This window comes from Artemia franciscana, unplaced genomic scaffold (genome assembly GCF_032884065.1).
Source record: "Artemia franciscana unplaced genomic scaffold, ASM3288406v1 PGA_scaffold_74, whole genome shotgun sequence".
NCBI lineage: Eukaryota > Metazoa > Arthropoda > Branchiopoda > Anostraca > Artemiidae > Artemia > Artemia franciscana.
Genome location: NW_027062709.1, coordinates 1,754,222 through 1,776,388, shown reverse-complemented (window position 1 = coordinate 1,776,388; position 22,167 = coordinate 1,754,222). Strand labels below are relative to the sequence as shown.

The window sequence follows — 22,167 nt, the reverse complement described above, 5'->3', positions numbered from 1 at the left end:
AAATTGGAGCCTGTTAAGCGTGCGACTACCAAATACTTAATCACGAATAACCTAAACAGCTCCTATTTTAATGCAGAGCGTAGATTTATGGCAGTGTTTGTCTTTTGCTAAAGCAATCTGGAAAGTTGTACTTTTAAAGCGACATGCACTTTTGCTCATTTTCTACTAACTTTTACCCCGCGTTCCTTACTCTCAAAGTTGGTGCCCGTTAAGTGTACAACAACCAATACTTAATCCTGAATAACCATTTCACACGCGATCCTTACTTTCAGATGTGGGGTCCCTGGCGTTCTCTTATTTTTTTTTCAATTCAGAGGGTTTTTTTCGAACAAGTAAATGGTTTGTCCATGGGGGTCCCTGTAAGTCCTTTATTAGCAAATTGTTTTGTAGAAAATATTGAAACAATAGCCTTAGATTCATATTTTTCAAAACATAAATTTAGGGGGAGATATATGGATGACATAATTTCATTATGGGGAGGAGGAATTAAAAGGGTTTTTAGAACATCTCAATTTTTGGGGAGGTGATTTAAAATTTACAATAGAAATAGAAGAGGATAAGAAACTTCCTTTTCTGGATGTTCTTCTTTTAAAAAATGGAAATAGTCTGAATTTTAAAATTTACAGAAAACCTACTAGCAATAATAGATTTTTGTCGTTCTTCTACGGTCACGCTCGCCAAGTAAAAATTGGTTTAATCATATTCTTAACTGACCACATTTTTAGAATTTGCTCTCCAAAATTCATTGAGGAGGAATCATTGTTGTTAAAAGAAATTTTAAAATTGACCAGACTTTTTCGAAAAGACGGAAAGAATTTCTAGAATTTTCTAACGATATCCTGGAAATAACAGAAAAGAAAGATGTTTTTTGTTCTTTAACATATGCTCCGGGGCTGAGTGAAAAACTTAAAAGAATGTTACAAAATAATGGTTTAAACGTAGCTTTAAGAGGTAGTAACACTTTGGCTAGTTTTTTTAAATTCTGGAAAGGATCGAACTTCCGTAGAGCAACAAAGTGGGGTCTATAAAATCCCATGTACTTGTGGAACCTCTTATGTGAGACGTACTAACCAGAATTTGAAAATGAGATTACTACAACATCATAATTCTATTTCATCGTCCTTAAAGCAAAATCCCAAACCTGAAGATTTCACGTCGGCTCGATCGGAACATGTTTATAATTATCCAAATCATTTTATTTTGTTTGAGAATGTTTTTTTGATTTCTAGGGACCAAGGTTTAAATCAAATTTTCAGGAAAACAATCGAAATTAAAAAAAAAAATACTCAAGAACAATTTCACAAACAAAGATATAGGTGAATTTGGACTGAATTCAGTTTATGATAATTCACTGAGGTCAAATAAAGTAAATCTCATTTCACCTAAGAGCTTTGACCTCTGTCCAACTGATATGTCAGATAAATCTAATGAACCGGAACCAAAAAGCTCAAGGAGACTTGCTTCCACCGTTGTATCTAAAAAAAATAAGAGCAATAAACTATATGTAATTAGTTTATTGGGTATAAATTGTGTTTGTTTTTATTAACGTCTTTTAATTTTACTGCTGATGATGGACACTGTACATGTGTCCGAAATTTCCAGTTAAAAATTTTATATTTGTTTCACTGTCAATTAAAAGGTTTCATCCCTATTTTGAAATGTTATATTTACCTACTGCTTAATCTCGAATAATCGATATAATTCCCATGTTAATTCATAGCCTAGATTTATGGGCCTGTTTTATTTTGCTAAAGCAATCAGGAAAGTTGCATTTCTAGAGCGCCATGATGATATTCTTTTCGCTTATTTTCTGTTTACTTGTCCCACACTTTGCTTTTTTTCAAACTTGGCAACCATCAAGTGTACAACAATCCACTACCTAATCTTGAATAACCTGAACAAATCCCATATTAACTTATAGACTGGATTTATGGCAGTTTTTGTCGTTTGCTAAAGCAATGAGAAAAGTTGCACTTCAAGATCTCTATGAGAATACATACTTTTCGCTTATTTTCTGCTGATTTTTCCCGCACATTCCTTATTTTCAAACTTGGCGCGCATTAAATGTATAACTACCAACTTTTTAATATCGAATAACCTGAATAATTCCCTTATTAATTTATAGACTAGATTTACAGCAGTATTTGTCGTTTGCTAAAGCAATGAGGAAAGTTACACTTTAAGAGCTCTATGATTATATACGTTTCGCTTATTTTCTGCTGATTTTTCCCGTGTGTTCCTTATTTTCAAACTTAGTGCCCATTAAGTGTACAGCTACCAACTATTTAATCTTGAATAACCTAAATCATTACCATATTAATGCAGAGCCTAGATTTATTGCAGTGTTTGTCCGTACTAAAGTAATCAGGAAAGTAGCACTTTTAGAGTGGAATGAATACACATTCTTTTCACGCATTTTCTGCTGACTTTTTCCACGCATTTGTTATTAGCAAGTTTGGTGCCCGTTAAGCGTACAACCACCAACTGCTTAGTCTCGAATAACCTGAATAATTCCCATATTAATTCATAGCCAACATTTATGGTAGTGTTTGTCTTTTGCTAAAAAAAAAAACCAGGAAAGTTGCACTTCTAGAGTGCCATGATGATATATTCTTTTCGCTCTTTTTTTGATAATTTTTCCCACGGGTTCCTTATTTTCAAACTATGCTCCCGTTTAGTGTACAACACCCAACTGCTTATCAACCTAAATAATTCTCATATTAGTTCTATGCCTAGATTTATGGCAGTGTTTTTGTCTTTTACTTAATCAGTCATGAAAGTTGCACTTCTAGAGCTCCATTATAATAAGTGGCTCCGGGGGGGCATGACCCCCCCCCCCATAATTTGGGACTATAAGGCAATTATAAGGAAACCAAAGGAAAGCGAGCAGAATAGGGAAAAACCATGCAAAAAATGTGTGTTGCCCTGTTGTTGGCTGCCTGCCAATTGATTTTGATCCTTAATAAGAAAAATATAAGTTCTAAGTTGTGACTGACTGACCCCTTTCTAGTTTTACACAAACATTTTTTTATATGATTTGGCTGGAGCAAGAAAAATCAAATTCTCCATAGTAATGAATGGTAAGTAAATAACGATCCTTGTCAATAATGAAAGTTTAAGAGCCTGACTATTGATAACATTCATTCAAAGAATCAGCTTTTTAAGGTGATCTTATATATGTATTTGTTTATTAGTAATTAGTGCAATTATTAAAAAACAAAAGTTCGTATAATTATAGAAAACACAAGGGAAACAAGTTAATAAGGGGCAATTTCGGTAAGAAAAAAATATGCCGTCAACTTTTACTTGCATGCAAGAGCACCCATGAGCTGATATATGAGGCCTCTATAATCAGAAATGTTTCCCTTGAATGGAATGCTGGGAATTTCTATATTTTCCCCTGAACGGAAATGTTTTTTTTGTGTTTTATTATCATTTGTTTTTTTCAGGAGTGATTGTATTTATCTAGTCGTCACTTTGAAAAAGATTTAGTTTTTTACAGTTATGAAGTATAAAGCGTGTCAAATATACTGGCTTTTGGTATCCAAAATTAAATTAAAAATATTGAATTAATTTCTTTTATTTGGTTTTCTTCATCTTAGCTTTAATGTTTTACTTTCAACAAACTACTTTGATATTGTGTTACTTTTTATAAAGCGTTAAATATTTGATGTTTGATAACCAAGTTCAAAACTGTAGATATTCTTAAAAAATATCCGTCCAACGCTTCGGCATTGCCCAACAGAACTGAATTCGGGGAGTTTATATCTTGATTTTTGTAAGTAGGCTATTGTTTTGAGTATTTTTTGTAATTACTTTCTTTTTTCATTTTTATATACTTTTACTTTAATTGGCATACTTTTTCCATTGCCTTTAAAAAAAATGTTTGTCCCTAAGTTTCGTTAAATAAAGAACAAAAGAGTCTTTTTTTTACTAAAAGTAAGGAACAACATTAAAGCTTTAAACGAACAGAAATTATTACTTATATGAAGGCACCTCCTCAGCACCACCCTTTTCACGCTACGGTTTTTCGGCACTTTAAAAAGTTACTTATTTTCCTAATTAAATGACCTTTATGTTTCAGGAGTCGTTTCAAAGAATTGACAAAATTTGAACATACAGAGTGAAGTGTTGAGGAGGGGGCAATCCCCCTCATATAATATTTAACATATAATAATATATAACATATAATATGATCAGACATATATAACTGTGTACGTTTGCAATTATACAATTTAAAGAATTACATTCGATTTTTAGTGTCCTTGGTACATTAAATAAAACAAAGCTAAAAAAGACTTCTAACGGTGTGGGGTAAGGGGGTTGATAAGCTCCGGTAGTTTCTTTAGGGGGTTAGAGATTACAAAAGAATTTTATCAAATTAGCCATCAAGATTTAGTGCATTAGTTTTCTGTAGATTTTGGGAATTTGAGGATATAGCTCGTGGCTCAAGCGCATTCGATTTTGTGCTTATCGCTTCTAATGAAGAATTATGCTGCTTCTTCTAATATTTTGTAACCATATTTCTTTCAGTTGATGTTGCGGGTGACACCTACTTCAATGCCAATAGTAACGGTAGTGCCGTTGAACCTCTACTGCGAAATATTGGCGCCACTTATACACCACAATATATAACACTTCAGCATACGCCAAGAGGTGACCTTGAACTTGATTGCTTAAGTGATGGATCACAGCAAGTGACACCAGTGTGATTAGTGTTATGTACCAATACAAAGGAATGGCATAAAGAACATAGAAAGCTGGAGAGGCCAGACCTTCATCGATTTCAAATACCTCTAACAGGACTTAAAGACACCGGTGCTAATCCAGCACTACCCAAACAAAGTGGTACCAGTAGAGCGTTAACCAAAGATTGTATGTAATAAAATGCAAAAGTGCCTATATCTTGATGTAAAAAGAAGGAATTAATGGCAGTCTAGTGGGGGTTTGATAGCTACTTTGCCAATGTTTTCACATAAGGATATCTTTTTAATTATGAGTATTTGTAATGAGTCATGTACAAATGTAATTGTTTTAAGCTTATGTTATGCATTTTATTAAAAGCTTAATATTCCGGAAACTTAATTTATTTCCTTGAAAAAGTGTTTTACTCTGTGGCTGAGCATAAGTACATTTGATGCCAAGCCTTTGAAGCTGGTATCTGACAACAGTGATACCATGAACGTATTTAGATTTGAATATTTGATTGTAAATGTTTGTACAGGGTTGTTTTTCAGCTAAATAAGACAGAAATATTAGTGAAAACACAAATACTTACCGTTCTTTTTTTACTATGTTTTTCTAACTTTGCTGTTACAATAATCTAGTAATGAAGATAACAGATTGGTCAAGGTCGGTCAACGTCATTTACCTTCACGATCAATAGTGTTTTCTTATTCTTCTTTAGTATTTCATTAAGTATAATCTTTGGGTATAATCCAAACAATTTTAATTAGCTTGATCAGTTTGGCAAGAGATATAATTCTGGCAGTATAACTGAGTTGAAAGCTACTAGATGGCATTGGTGACTTTTCTCTTGGAGGCTGGGTTGAGTTTCTAGTAGAACCGCGTTTTCTATGGTCTTTGAACTCGCGTGCCAGATCACTTGAAGATCTGATTTAGTGCCATTGTGTATTTTTTCTGTTTCGTTCTTATTGTGCTTTGCGGTTGTGCTATGAAAAATGTTCCTACGTAAAGTATGTGATTTATATACAACGTTTGTTGAGAAGATTAGAGACAAATGTGAATATTATTTTTATTATTATGCGAAAAAAAATAAATGGAATCAGTCGTAATATCTTAAAATTATAAGTTGGCTATGAGGTTAAGATCTGTTCAAAGCAAAGTATTCCTCGAAGGTGATCATGTCCCTCCTTAAAGAGATTAGCCTCCCCTTAGCTCAGGACAAAATTATACCACTGCAGATATCCCTACCTTAGATCCGCTTGTGCCGGCAGAGGCACCAAGGGCATCCACGAGACTTCGCCAATCTTTTATGAATTGGGCAGCTGCGCATATGTCTTCCAATCGGGTTGAATTGAAGCATGGATACTGCGCAGATCAGACTGGTATGTTCGATGCAAAGTTTTCCGGGGTCTTCCCCGTCTTCGACTTCTGTTTGGGTGCCAATGTAAAGTGGTTTTTGGGATCTAACTGCCCTGCCTTCGGAGAACATGGCCCAAATATCTCCACCTCCGAGCTCTAATGAGCAGATATCCTGACAATACGGAAATCTTTTTTTTTCATGGTTTTTATCGAATGAGTAATAATGTGTTTTTAAAGCACAAAAGTATATGCCTAGATTGAGCAAAATTACAAGCCAAGAAATAAGAGAAGATAAAACAAAGAAGATATGCCTAAATTTAGAACAAGAAAAATACTAAGCAAGTAATTTTTCATTTTTGAAGTTAATAAAATTCATTTCGATCTTTGATCTATGTGTTTGATTTTCTGAAAAATCCTGGTATCACTTAAAATGTTAAGCAGTGACTCCCAACCAATTTTAGGCTATGCCTCACCTAGGCATTTCTAAAATCTTGATCCCCCCTCCCCATGAATTTTGAATTTTGTTATTCAAGGTTTTATGTGTTTTTGTTAAAGCACACAAGTATATGCCTAGATTGAGCAAAATTACAAGCCAAGAAATAAGAGAAGATAAAACAAAGAGGATATGCCTAAATTTAGAACAAGAAAAATACTAAGCAAGTAATTTTTCATTTTTGAAGTTAATAAAATTCATTTCGATCTTTGATCTATATGTTTGATTTTCTGAAAAATCCTAGCATCACTTAAATTGTTAAGGCAGTGACTCCCAACCAATTTTAGGCTATGCCTCACCTAGGCATTTCTAAAATCTTGATGCCCCCTCCCCATGAATTTTGAATTTTGTTATTCAAGGTTTTATGTGTTTTACTTAAAGGAAGCTTAAAAGATCATTAACTTGGTGTCTTTTTTTGAGTCGTCCTCTAGGCATATTTCATGGTAATGAAAAATATTTTCATAATACAATACATTTTACGCACTGTATAATGTCATTGCGATACTGTCATGTGTCTTTTAGCTCTGTAAATACATGCAAATGTGACATCATTCACATGAAAAAAATTTTCCCCAATGTAAAGGGGTCTAAGATATTGCCATTCCCTACCTTCGGGAATGGCTCCCCACACTTGGAATCATGGCGTTAAAGTGTCTTTATCTTCTAATACATGTATCTAGCTACTTTTTTTTCACGTGGTCAGAAATCTGTGACTCTGAAGTGGTAACATGTGCAAACTCGATGTTTCCCTGGCTATGAGAATCGTGAATCGGGAAATTATGAAATCGTTTTTTGAAGTTTGTAATTTAGTGCCCTTATGCATTTTAATCAAGTAATAATATGAAAAAAACGCAAGAAGATATGAAAAAAAAGTAAAAACTTTTTTCCCCATCTTGTACATTGTGCCAAAAAAATCCTAGCTGGGGAAGTAAACTTTTCCAAAGCAGTTTTGTGTCGTATACCTGCAGAACAATAAATTATCTCTCTGAGAACTTAAGATGGAAATTCCAAATCTCTCTTAGATTCTTTATAATAATTCTCTAAAAGGCGATCTCAAAGGCCAAATTTTGATTTTTTAAATTGTTTTTGAGGTTTGTAATTTAATGGTTTTATACATTTTAATCAAGTAACAATATGAAAAGTACGCAAGAAGATAAAAAAAAAGTAAAAACTTTTTTCCCCATCTTGTACATTGTGCCAAAAAAATCCTAGCTGGGGAAGTGAGCTTTTCCAAAGCAGTTTTGTGTCGTACACCTGCAGAATAGTAAATTATCTCTCTGAGAAATTAAGAAGGAAATTCCAAATCTCTTTTAGATTTTTTATAATCATTCTCGAAAAGGTGATCTCGAAGGCCAAATTCTGATTTTTTGGATTGTTTTGAAGTTAGTGATTTAATGCCCTTATGTATTTTAGTCGACTAAAACTATAAAAAGTACATAAGAAGATATGAACTATCTTGTTTACAAAATTGCTTTGTTCACTAAAAATTAATAATTAAAACAAATTATAAAAATAAGAATAAATAATAAAATGAAAAAATATCCAATATTTTCTTGGTGCATCAAATTTCCTTGATATACAAGAGGTCGCTTTTTTTTTCCAGTCAAATTTCTTTTTTCCAACGCGTCTTGACACAACTTGATCTTCTAAGAACTGTTGACATTGGTTTTTGAAAAAAATTCTTCCGTGACTTTTTCTATTTTGAATGTTGGATTCTGCGAGTTCTCTATATTTTATCAATGTGAAATGCCCTAGCTTCAAGGCTTAACTTTTCTGAAATTAAATAACCTTGAATATTGATAGAATGCCATATTATCTCATAAACAACCTATGTAAAGTTTTCGTATCTCTCATAAATTTTGTAAAATAATGCCATATCCTAATTTCATAACACAGAAGTTCCAATTTTTCTCAAAATTTTGATTTTGATCTTTGCTAGTTTTTAGATGTTTAATTCTATGAAAAGCAAGCAATGACAAATGCATTCTTCCATATCCGAAAATGAACTGCCCAGTAAAAATAAATTCTAAAGTTGTCATTGTGACTCAGTTTTCTTGATACCCTAGAGGCAAGGACGTCAAGTATAGGGGGAAGTAGGAGGCCCCCTTCAATATTTTCGACCAGTCAGTAAAATAGTGGTGCGAAGCAACAATATTGCTCTAGCTCTTTTTTTATTGTTTAAATGATAGGGAGGCATAAGGATGACAGAAATAAATAAGTAAAATCAATGTGGAAGGACGAAAATCTGTCCTGGTGGGTAAAAATGAATTACTCGTAATACCAAAATCACCCAATCAGGTGATCCTCTTTTTAAAAAAGGAGTTTTTATTATTATTATTATAAACCTGTAAAACAATAGAAAACAAGTAAGAAGACATGCACTCTTGTATATCCAAAAACAAATCTGAGACTTAAGAATAAAATTTTATACAATGGGTCACTTCACGGATGTTCATTTGCCACAGTACATAGTACACAATCTTAATGCAGGTAAAAAAAAGAAATACGGATACAGAGTTTGGTGATTACTTCGTAAACACAGAACTTATTTCAGAAGTTCTCTAATCAAACGCCTTCTCAAGGCCAAAACATGATTTGCACTTTACTGAAAAAAACTACAAATGAAAGTGCATTGTCAAACTACAAATGAAGGTGCATACATATATGATCAAATTTATTTCTTAAAATCTTAATAACTGTTTATTTATTAAAGATATAAAATAGAAAAAAAATGTTATCAACCTCCTAGATTGTCAACCCTGAAGGCATTGTTATTTGTTCCTTGGACTATTTTGTTTTGAAATGGATGTCTCGCAATTTCAATCAGATGTGTTTATGAAAATTTTTTACTTTTAAAATGAAACTAGAGCCTCCAATTTTCAAGCAAATGGGCCACTTCTAAAGTTTATGCTTCCATCCGTTACATAAAAACTTGAACTATTTTGTTTTGATGTCTCACAATTTCAATCAGATGCATTTTGTGAAAAGAGGGATAGTTAGGGGGGTAGCTTACCTCCATCATTTTTTTATTTTTAAAATGAAACTAGAGCCTCCAATTTGCAAGCAAATGGGCCAATTCTAAATTTTATGCTACCATCCGTTATATAAAAACCTTTATTGTCCCCGAGGCATAATTTACCCCTTTGTCCAAGGGCTCTGGCGGTTTCTAACAACCCCAAAAGTCCTCTTGTTTGATCTTTGGACTACTTTAATTAAAATTGAATAAATATTGAAAGTATTTCGATAAAATACGACGTATGGGAGGGGGGTGAGGAATAGCTGTCCTTTGATCACTTTGAATCTAAAAAGGGCTCTTAAAATTCTGATTACCAATCCAATGAGACCCCTTGGAAATGTATATGACCACCCTTTCTATAGAAACGTTATATGCCCCCAGGGCATAAGTTACAACCCATGCCCTGAGGACTTTGGGGTGGTTGTCATCCTCAAAGATATAACTTCTGGACCGTTTAACTATGCTGAACAAAATTACTATTTCAAAATTTTGAACGCATTTGTTTGAAGAAATGATGGTTGGGGGGGGGGGCTGGTTGCTCTAAAATAGCTTTTGACTCTTAAAAAGTGAGTATAACTTCCAATTTCAAATCAAATGAGTCCCATTTGACGTTTATACGGCCAGCCATTCCATAAAAATCTTATATGCCCCTAGGGCATAACTTATAACCCTTGCCCCAGGGTTCCTGAGTGTTGTACCAACCCTAGAGGCATTTTACATGTTCATTGGACTTTTTTGAACAAAATCAACGTCTCAGAATTCCGATCATATTTGTTTGATAAAAAGAAGGGCAGTTGGGTGGGGAGGGGGGGTAGTTGCCCTCTATCACTTTTGACTCTTAAAAGAGAACTAGAACTTCCAATTTTCAACCAAATGAGACTTCTCAAGTTTGTAAAACTATTCCTTCCATAAAAATCTTACATGCCCATAAGGCTTAACTTACAACCCTTGCCCAAAGGGTCTAGGGATTTCTTTCAACTCCAAAAGCGGTGTTATATGATCTTTGGGCTATTTTGCATAAAATAGCAACCTCAAAATTTCAGTTGGGTACCTTTTGGTAAAACACAATGTTTGGGGGGAAGGGTAGCTGCCCTCTGATCACTCTTACTCTTAAAAAGGGTACTACAGCTTTTGATTAACAATTGAATGAACCCCCTCCGAAGCTTATACGGTCAAGATTTCTATGAAAACCTTATAATTTACAACCCTTGCCTTGTAGGCTGTAGGGGGGTGCACTTCCAAATGAAGTGCCCTAGTCTAAAAAAAAGAAAAAAATAATAAATAAATAATAATTGTGCCTACACCGTCCTTTACTTAGGCAGTGCTATTGCGCTGCCTATGATATAGCCAACTAATCAAAATAAAACTGAAGAACAGAGAAATGTTTGTTTAGAAGATATGAGACCGCGAGAACAAAGAAATATGCAGTGAGAAGATAATCAGCAGCGAAAATTACAAGTAAAATCAGGAATGAGAACTAGCCAAAGATGAAAGGGAAGAATAAAGAATTGTAGGGTTTTTAAAAACGCTAAAGCAAGTATCAAAAGTATCAAAAATGACCGTGAACAACAAAGAACTGAACTGTGCTGTTAAAGGACAGCGAGAATCAGAACGAGTCAAAAATGAGAGTGCAGAAGAACAAAAGGTACTGGTGTACATATTAGTACACACATAAGAACTAACCGGTTTTATCTGTCAGTATTAAGAGACAATTAGCTTACGCTCCGTGAAAAACAAGTGACGGGTGACAGAATGCATTAGACTTACCTATTTTGGGCTATATATTTGAACATTAGGGGGTCAGGGTGGGGATAAAGTATTTGGACAGCGTGGAGTTAGAAAACACTTCTTACTTCATAATATGCAGAATATTTATAGCTTAACACATTTAGCATGCAGACCGTCTGTACTTTACTCTTCACCCCTCTAATGTGCAAAAATATAGACCAAATTTGTTTATAAAGAATTATATTTTCAATATGTTATGGTATATTTCATTAGAACTGACCTAACTCTACTTCTTGAATGTGTATCATTATGTACACAAGAACCGAAAAACAATTTATTATGTTAGAAGATTAGCGCTATCACAATCTTTGATGCCCAAAAATTGGGCAAATAACCCAGTAAAAACGTACAAAGATACCGCAAACTACGCAGGTGCTATTTGCAAGTCAATGAGACCCTTCAACTCGGTATTTATTCACTGTGGAGTCCTACATTATCAAAAAAGAAAGGTTGCCAACAAAGATGATTTACTTGGGGGCTGTCCCCTGCTTGGTCGAATTTTATTCCTGTATCAACAATTTCCTAATGAGTGTTTTTGGCCTGTTATTTGACATCGCTTGCTCTCTTAAGAATTCCACAAACAAATACGAAACTAGAACTCATGCTTTGTTTTGGCTTCATTCAACGTAAGCGATGATCGAACTAAAAATAGTCGCAATGTTTTCAGTTTCAAAATAGCTGTAAAAATTTATCACAAAATCAATTTAGCGGCACACCCATCATATATTCCGAAGGAGAACCCTATTCCTATGGCCAAATGTACTTTTTAGATCTGTATGGAAATGTTAAGAACACCTTTCACATCTTTTAAATAGTTAGATTAGTCGTAACCCAATAAATCTCTATGAAGAAATATTGTGAGACGCAAACAGCTATGCAAGAGAGTCCTTACCAAAGCCCAAACTATCCCATATCACTTTTCTTCCTTGTACGGAGTCGGCCATCTGTGAATCCGGTCAATGGATTGGCACATATGACTTGCGCGAAGTGTACAGTAACAAGCCCTTGGATACTAAGGTATCCGATTTCAATGCCATTTTGTACTGTCAATACCTGAAGATCTTTACAGAAAAAATCATTTGTTGTTAGCGAATGCGACAAACCATGAATCTCTCTAGCTATTAAATCACTAATAAAAGAGAGGTCTCGCCTCTACTTCTGTGGTGATATTACCAACGGCAAGAAATTGCGAAATCAAATAGTCTCTTTGGTAAAGAAAGCTAAAGCTCACTATGGTCGTGAAACCATGCCCTGCCAATTACTTGCTTCAGACCCCAAAAAGTGGCACAACGCTGTGAAAAAACTGGCTGGCCAAGCTTTTGACAGCAGTGTAAAGATCAGCAATGATGATGGGACCTTAATCAGTGCAGAAGAAGTGACCGAATTCTTCACCAAGATCTGCACTATCTATCCACCACCTATTACGGCTGATGAAAAGTCCACCATACTTGAAAAATGTGATTCTGAGAACAATATAATAGTCAGTGAGTTCGACGTTTACACGGAATTACGGAAGATCAAACCGAATACATCTTCATACCCTTGTGAATGACCTGCCAAATTGCTAAGTGAATATGCAGCCTTCATAGCATTACCACTGTCCAGCATCATAAACGAGTGTTAGCATCATAAACGAGCGTCTGGCTATTTGCCATCACAGTAGAAACTGGCCTATATTAGAATTATTCCAAAAAAGCGCGTCCCTTGTGCATGCGACGATCTCCACCCGATCTCACTTACACCTTGTTTGGTGCAAGTAACTGAGGCCTTTATATTTAAGTTTCTTCTGAAACAAATTCACGGGTGTATTGATAAATTCCAGTATGGTGGGCTCCCCAAGTGTAGTACTACAATCAACCTAGTACAGATGTTTGACTGTGTCCTCCAATGGCTCGAAAAGGGTAGCTGTTTCGTCGACATTTGAGCAGTGGATTTCAGAAAGGCCTTTGACCTAATCTGCCACCTGACTGCAGGCATGAATCTCCAGGAAATGGGTGCCAAACGACGAACCCTTGGCCTTGTACTTGACCTCTTAACTGATCGAAAACGAAAAGTATTTGCACTCCACGAAAATGATTCGTATTCATCATGATCAGATACTTCTTCCAGGGTCCCACAAGACACGAAATTAGCTGGAATAATTTTCCTGGCTGTAATTAATTCCCTGTTTAATCATCACGACGACCGTTACAAGTTTTTAGATGATCTGTCCATAGTGCTATCTTACCTGGTCGAAAAAATTATCATAACAAAGCAGTTTTCAGACCAGTTCTTTGATCAGCTAAAGACCGAACGCTCAGTAAGTGAACAATCAGTAAGGAGCGACCCGGCTCAATAGTAACCAAAACTCTAAAAAAGGGAATTTTGTTAGCAATAGCTACATCAAAAGTATTGCATTTTAATGCTGATTTTAAATATATAAGTTTAATCAAATTTAGTCTTACCCATCAAAAGTTACGAGCCTGAGAAAATTTGCCTTATTTTAGAAAATATTTTTGAAACCCCCCTAAAAGTCATAGAATCTTAACGAAAATCACACCATCAGATTCAGCGTATCAGAGAACCCTACTGTAGAAGTTTTATGCTCCTATCTACAAAAATGTAGAATTTTGTATTTTTTGCCAGAAGGCAGATCACGGATGCGTGTTTATTTGTTGTTTGTTTGTTTTTTGTTGTTTTTTTCCAAAAGTGATCGTATTGACCCAGTAGTCCTAGAATGTTGCAAGAGGACTCATTCTAATGGAAATAAAAATTTCTAGTGCCCTTTTTAAGTAACCAAAAGAATTGGAGGGCACCAAGGCCCCCTCCCACGCTAATCATTTTCCCAAAGTCATCGGATCAAAATTCTGAGATTGCCATTTTATTCAGCATAGTCAAAAAACCTTATAACTATGTCTTTGAAGACGACTTACTCCCCCACAGTCCCCGTGGGAGGGGCTACGAGTTACAAACTTTGACCTATGCTTACATACAGTAGTGGTTATTGGGAAGTGTACAGACGTTTTCAGAGGGATTTTTTGGTTGGGGGAGTTGTTGAAAAGAGGGGAATATGTTGGGGGAACTTTCCATGGAGTAATTTGTCATGGGGGAAGAAAATTTTCATGAAGAGAGCGCAGGATTTTTTAGCATTATTTAAAAAAAAACAATAAAAAAATAAATATGAAAAAGTTTTTTTCATCTGAAAGCAAGGAGCAGGATTAAAACGAACAAAAATTACTACGCATATGAGGGGATTCGTCCCCTCCTCAATACTTCTTTTTCGTCCCCCTCCTCAATACTCTTTACACTAAAGTATTTTTAGTAATTTCAACTATTTATTCTACGGCCTTTGTGATTCAGGGGTCATTCTTACGGATTTGGGACAAAACTTAAGCTTTGTAGTAAAGAGCGAGGTACTGCTGAGGGGGTAAACCCCCTCATATACGTAATAAAAATATACGAATACAAAAGTTCGTTACGTAAGCTAATTCGTAAGTTACGTATATCTTTTACTAATAGAAACGTTGGTAAAAAATTAAATGTTCTAGTTGCCTTTTTAAGTAACCAAAAAACTGGAGGGGGCGACTAGGCCTCCTCCACCGCTCCTTTTTTCCCAAAATCATTCGATCAAAACTATGAGAAAGCCATTTAGCCAAAAAAATAAATATGCAAATTTCGTTTTAATTATTCATCTGCGGAGAGCCAAAATCAAAACATGCATTAATTCAAAAACGTTCAGAAATTAAATAAAAAAACAAGCTTTTTTTAACTGAAAGTAAGGAGCGACATTAAAACTTAAAACGAACAGAAATTACTTCGTATATAAAAGGGGCAGGTCCTTCCTCAGCGCCCCGCTCTTTTCGCTAAAGTTTGGCACTTTCTCTCAACTCTACTTTTTAAAACAGTAAAAAACTTTAGCGTAAAGAGCAGGGCGTTGAGGAGGGACCAGCCCCTTTCATACACGAAATAATTTCTGTTAGTTTCAAGTTTTAATGTCGCTCCTTACTTTCAGTTAAAAATTTTTTTTTCATTTCAAACAGTTCGTGGTAACAAAGTGTAGTAAGGAGCGACCCGGCTCAATAGTAACCAAAACTCTAAAAAACGGAATTTTTATGCCAATAGTTACATCAAAATAATCACATTTTAATGCTGATTTTAAAATATAAGTTTATTTTTTTGGTTTGGGGGGAGTTGTTGAAAAGAGGGGGATATGTTGGGGGAATTTTCCGTGGAGTAATTTGTCACGGGGGAAGAAAATTTCCATGAAGAGAGCGCAGAATTTTCTAACATTATTAAAAAAAAACAATAAAAAAATAAATATGAAAAAGTTTTTTCATCTGAAAGTAAGGAGCAGCATTAAAGCGAGCAAAAATTACTACGCATATGAGGGGATTCGTTCCCTCCTCAATACCTCACTCTTTACGCTAAAGTATTTTTAGTGAATTCAACTATTTATTCTTTTATACCGACTTTTGTGATTCAGGGGTCATTCTTAAGGAATTGGGACAAAACTTAAGCTTTTTTGTAAAGAGCGAGGTACTGCTGAGGGGGTAAACCCCCTCATATACGTAATAAAAACATACGAATACAAAAGTTCGTTACGTAAGCTAATTCGTAAGTTATGTATATCTTTTACTAATAAAAACGTTTGTAAAAAATCAAATGTTCTAGTTGCCTTTTTAAGTAACCAAAAAATTGGGGGGGGGGACTAGGCCTCCTCCACCGCTTCTTTTTTCCCAAAATCATTCGATCAAAACTATGAGAAAGCCATTTAGCCAAAAAAATAAATATGCAAATTTCGTTTTAATTATTCATCTGCGGAGAGCCAAAATCAAAACATACATTAATTCAAAAACGTTCAGAAACTAAATAAAAAAACAAGTTTTTTTAACTGAAAGTAAGGAGCGACATTAAAACTTAAAACGAACAGAAATTACTTCGTATATGAAAGGGGCTGGTCCCTCCTCAACGCCCCGCTCTTTACGCTAAAGTTTGGCACTTTCTCTCAACTCTACTTTTTAAAACAGTAAAAACTTTAGCGTAAAGAGCAGGGCGTTGAGGAGGGACCAGCCCCTTTCATACACGAAGTAATTTCTGTTAGTTTTAAGTTTTAATGTCGCTCCTTACTTTCAGTTATTTTTTTTTCCATTTCAAACAGTTCGTGGGAACGAACTGTAGTAAGGAGCGACCCGGCTCAATAGTAACCAAAACTCCAAAAAATGGAATAGTTACATCAATACAATTGCATTTTAATGCTGATTTTAAATATATAAGTTTTATCAAGATTAGTCTTACCCGTCAAAAGTTACGAGCCGGAGAAGATTTGCCTCATTTTAGAAAATAGGGGGAAATACCCCCTAAAAGTCATACGATCTTAACGATCAGATTCACCATCATATTCAGCGTATCAGAGAACCTTACTGTAAAAGTTTCAAGCCCTTATCTACAAAAATGTGGTATTTAGCATTTTTTGCCAGAAGACAAATCACGGATGCATGTTTATTTTATTTTTTCCCCCAGGGGTGATCGTATTGACTCAGTGGTCCTAAAATGTCGCAAAAGGGCTCATTCTAATGGAAATTATAGATTCTAGTGCCCTTATAAGTGACCAACAAATTGGAGGGCACCTAGGTCCCCTCCCACGCTCATTTTCCCCAAAGTCACCGGATCAAAATTCAGAGATAGCCATTTTATTCACCATAGTCGAATAACCTAATAACTATGTCTTTGGGGACGACTTGCTCCCCCGCAGTCGCCATGGGAGGAGCTGCAAGTTACAAACTTTGACCTGTGTTTACATCTAGTAATGGTTACAGACGTTTTCAGGGAAGTGTACAGACGTTTTCAGGGGGATTTTTTTGGTTTGAGGGGAGAGTTGAAGGGGGGTTACGTGGGAGGATCTTTCAATGGAGGAACGTTTTATTGGGGAAGAGACTTTCAATGGAGGGGGCGCAGGATTTCCTAGCATTATTTAAAAAAAACAATGAAAAAATAAATATGAAAAGTTTTTTCTACTGAAAGTGAGGAGCAGCATTAAAACTTAAAACGAACAAAAATTACTACGCATATGAGGGGTTTACTTCCTCGTAATATCCCGCTCTTTACGCTAAAGTATTTTTAGTAATTTCAACTATTTATTCTACGGCCTTTGTAATTCAGGGGTAATTCTTAAGGAATTGGGACAAAATTTAAGCTTTAGTGTAAAGAGCGAGGTATCGACGAGGGGTGAGCCCCCTCATATACGCAATAAAAACATACGAATATAGAAGTTCGCTAAGTAAGTTAATTCGTAAGTTACGTATATTTTTTACTTATGAAGACGTTCGTAAAAAATTAAAAGTTATAGTTGCCTTTTTAATTAATTAACTGGAGGGCATACTAGGCCTTCTCTCTCGCTCCTTTTTTTTCAAAATCTTCCGATTAAAACTATGAAAAAGCCATTTAGCCCAAAAAAAAATTAATATGCAAATTCCGTTTTAATTATTTATGCGTGGAGAGCCAAGATAAAAAGAATGCATTAATGAAAAAACGTCCAGAAATTAAACAAAAAAAAACAAGTTTTTTTAAATGAAAGTAAGGAGCGACATTAAAACTTAAAACGAACAAAAGTCACTCCGTATATGAAAGGGGCTTTTCCTCCTCAACGCCCCGCTCTTTCCGCTAAAGTTTTTACTGTTTTAAAATGTAGAGTTAAGGGAAAGAGTCAAACTTTAACGTAAAGAGCGAGGCGTCGAGGAGGAAAAGCTCCTTTCATATACGGAGTAATTTTTGTTCGTTTTAAGTTTTAATGTCGCTCCTTACCTTCATTTAAAAAAACTTTTTTTTTTTGTTTAATTCAGCTAAAGACCGAACGCTCAAGTCATGATCTTACCATCAACGTAGCCAAGTCAAAGATAATTCGATTCAACCCTCTGAAGCGGAATACAGATATGCCTCTAGTCACTTTCCCGATTGTGAACGAAATAAAAATCTTAGGAGTAACTTTCACTAGTGACTGTAGTTTCAGTGCCCATATTAATTTAACCGTCCATAGGGCTAATACAAGCCTTCAGACACTTACCAAAATGAGGTGTTTTGGGTGTGATACTGAAAGTTTTCTCCATGCCTACATGTGATGTGTTCGCCCGTCGCTCGAGTATACGTGCCCGGTGTGGGGTCCATCTACTATCCGCACAGCGTACCTGTTACGACACATAGAGTCTGTCCAGAAAAGAGCAACAAGGATTATACTCCGAAATCGCGACATTCTCAATAATAAAGCCCTTGCTATATTAAATTTATCTCCACTTAAAGTCAAGCTTGAACACCTTGTTAAGAAATTTTAAAAATCCGTCCTAGCCAATAAGAGCCACCGATCACTACTACCTGAACCAGCCCCTCCCAATAGCCGAACTCGGTTTTAAAATAAACTTTAACCCCTAAAGTACGAACTAATCATTACGCTAACTCATTTGTGCCTTTCTTCAAGTCAATTTTCAATGCTGAGTTGCAGTGTGTGATTTTTGTTTAAATGTATGATTTTCTAAAAGAACTGAATTTAGCTATGCTACGATAGTTTTTAAATATACCAATCTCTCTCTCTCTCTCTCTCTCTCTCTCTCTCTATATATATATATATATATATATATATATATATATATATATATATATATATATATATATATATATATATATATATATACATATATATATATATATATATATATATATATATATATATGTGTGTGTGTGTGTGTGTGTGTGTGTGTGTGTGTGTGTGTGTGTGTGTGTGTGTGTGTGTGTGTGTGTGTGTGTGTGTGTGTGTGTGTGTGTGTGTGTGTGTGTGTGTGTGTGTGTGTGTGTGTGTGTGTGTGTGTGTGTGTGTGTGTGTGTGTGTGTGTGTGTGTGTGTGTGTGTGTGTGTGTGTGTGTGTGTGTGTGTGTGTGTGTGTGTGTGTGTGTGTGTGTGTGTGTGTGTGTGTGTGTGTGTGTGTGTGTGTGTGTGTGTGTGTGTGTGTGTGTGTGTGTGTGTGTGTGTGTGTGTGTGTGTGTGTGTGTGTGTGTGTGTGTGTGTGTGTGTGTGTGTGTGTGTGTGTGTGTGTGTGTGTGTGTGTGTGTGTGTGTGTGTGTGTGTGTGTGTGTGTGTGTGTGTGTGTGTGTGTGTGTGTGTGTGTGTGTGTGTGTGTGTGTGTGTGTGTGTGTGTGTGTGTGTGTGTGTGTGTGTGTGTGTGTGTGTGTGTGTGTGTGTGTGTGTGTGTGTGTGTGTGTGTGTGTGTGTGTGTGTGTGTGTGTGTGTGTGTGTGTGTGTGTGTGTGTGTGTGTGTGTGTGTGTGTGTGTGTGTGTGTGTGTGTGTGTGTGTGTGTGTGTGTGTGTGTGTGTGTGTGTGTGTGTGTGTGTGTGTGTGTGTGTGTGTGTGTGTGTGTGTGTGTGTGTGTGTGTGTGTGTGTGTGTGTGTGTGTGTGTGTGTGTGTGTGTGTGTGTGTGTGTGTGTGTGTGTGTGTGTGTGTGTGTGTGTGTGTGTGTGTGTGTGTGTGTGTGTGTGTGTGTGTGTGTGTGTGTGTGTGTGTGTGTGTGTGTGTGTGTGTGTGTGTGTGTGTGTGTGTGTGTGTGTGTGTGTGTGTGTGTGTGTGTGTGTGTGTGTGTGTGTGTGTGTGTGTGTGTGTGTGTGTGTGTGTGTGTGTGTGTGTGTGTGTGTGTGTGTGTGTGTGTGTGTGTGTGTGTGTGTGTGTGTGTGTGTGTGTGTGTGTGTGTGTGTGTGTGTGTGTGTGTGTGTGTGTGTGTGTGTGTGTGTGTGTGTGTGTGTGTGTGTGTGTGTGTGTGTGTGTGTGTGTGTGTGTGTGTGTGTGTGTGTGTGTGTGTGTGTGTGTGTGTGTGTGTGTGTGTGTGTGTGTGTGTGTGTGTGTGTGTGTGTGTGTGTGTGTGTGTGTGTGTGTGTGTGTGTGTGTGTGTGTGTGTGTGTGTGTGTGTGTGTGTGTGTGTGTGTGTGTGTGTGTGTGTGTGTGTGTGTGTGTGTGTGTGTGTGTGTGTGTGTGTGTGTGTGTGTGTGTGTGTGTGTGTGTGTGTGTGTGTGTGTGTGTGTGTGTGTGTGTGTGTGTGTGTGTGTGTGTGTGTGTGTGTGTGTGTGTGTGTGTGTGTGTGTGTGTGTGTGTGTGTGTGTGTGTGTGTGTGTGTGTGTGTGTGTGTGTGTGTGTGTGTGTGTGTGTGTGTGTGTGTGTGTGTGTGTGTGTGTGTGTGTGTGTGTGTGTGTGTGTGTGTGTGTGTGTGTGTGTGTGTGTGTGTGTGTGTGTGTGTGTGTGTGTGTGTGTGTGTGTGTGTGTGTGTGTGTGTGTGTGTGTGTGTGTGTGTGTGTGTGTGTGTGTGTGTGTGTGTGTGTGTGTGTGTGTGTGTGTGTGTGTGTGTGTGTGTGTGTGTGTGTGTGTGTGTGTGTGTGTGTGTGTGTGTGTGTGTGTGTGTGTGTGTGTGTGTGTGTGTGTGTGTGTGTGTGTGTGTGTGTGTGTGTGTGTGTGTGTGTGTGTGTGTGTGTGTGTGTGTGTGTGTGTGTGTGTGTGTGTGTGTGTGTGTGTGTGTGTGTGTGTGTGTGTGTGTGTGTGTGTGTGTGTGTGTGTGTGTGTGTGTGTGTGTGTGTGTGTGTGTGTGTGTGTGTGTGTGTGTGTGTGTGTGTGTGTGTGTGTGTGTTTATTTATCCATTTTTATATTGCATTTAAATTTTGCTTCAAAATTTAATATATAGAGAGGGGCCCCGCAAAATAACTCCAATCGGGCCTCACATCTAGTCAATCTGGCCCTGGGCAAAGAAGAATGTCGTATACACTTGGCTTTTTTCAGCCAGATTTTCCACTAATGCGGCAGTACGTATCTTTCCTCCAATTCCCACAGCCCCCAATCCCAGTATAGGATACTCAATCTCATAATTGAACCTAGCTCTATTCTAATAGCCCCAGGTGTTGTGTTATTTATTTGGTCGTTATTTTGAATATGTTTTGACTTTGTAAGACTTAATTTGTTGTACAAAACTTTTAAGATATGTATAAAGTCGAAACAAAATAACAGGCAGCACAATAGCGCTGTCTAAGGAAAGATGCAAGATAAGTTAAAGCATTACTATGGATTCGGTAACATTATATTATGACGTATTCACCAAATTCAAAGATTGATAGTATTCCAAATTTAAAAGTATTCAAAAAATCAAGTTAGAACTATTAACTTATCCGATGGGTAATGTTTGATGCTGAATATCTAGAAAACTTGAACCAATTCTTGGCATCATTACGGAGGAAATCTTAAATTAACTAGAAACTGTAGGGCTGCGGATTGGAAGCGAGAATTGACTCTTAGAGTTTGAAAATTACTTTCCTCTTTATAACTTTGTTTTAAAAAACAACGAAATCTAATACACAAAAACTTGTCTTGTGTAAATCAGGGCATGGGGAATTACAGGACAGTAATTATCGTTTTTATGTCTATAGTTTCCTTCACAAGCAAAGCTCAGTCTCCTACAGCAGCATGATAAAAGTGATAACAATAGAAAAAGAGAATCCATTGGTACTGCTTATGTGCGTGCAAAACACTTCTAAATTGTGAGAAAAATAAACATATTTTGTTAATTTCGCTTAATTCTCTTCTCGTCAGACATTTCGTACAATATGACCAACAATCACTATACATTCAAGACTATAGGAACATCAATGTTTTGACAATTTAGCAAATTAGAAAATGAAGATGACACTTGGGGTAAAAAAACTACTGGAGTGCGTCTGAACTTGTCCTCTTCCTGTATGCCACAAGAATTCTCTTTCACAAATATAGCTATATTTTTCCACATTCTTCGGTATCTTCAAAATTATGCCAGAAATGTGGTTTTCAGTTC

The 22,167-nt window shown here is 36.2% G+C and overlaps 1 protein-coding gene across 3 annotated transcripts in view; it reads left to right on the top strand.

Annotated features, from left to right (window-relative positions):
• The window catches only part of LOC136042185 (uncharacterized), a 440,431-nt gene extending 434,636 nt beyond the window's left edge, over positions 1–5,795 (top strand). For all 3 annotated transcript variants that reach the window (XM_065727116.1, XM_065727115.1, XM_065727117.1), the window contains one exon: positions 4,534–5,795. In XM_065727116.1, the coding sequence (XP_065583188.1) occupies positions 4,534–4,712 (179 nt within the window). In that variant the 3' untranslated portion in view covers positions 4,713–5,795. The remainder of the gene's footprint in view (positions 1–4,533) is intronic.
• Positions 5,796–22,167: the final 16,372 nt, after the last annotated feature.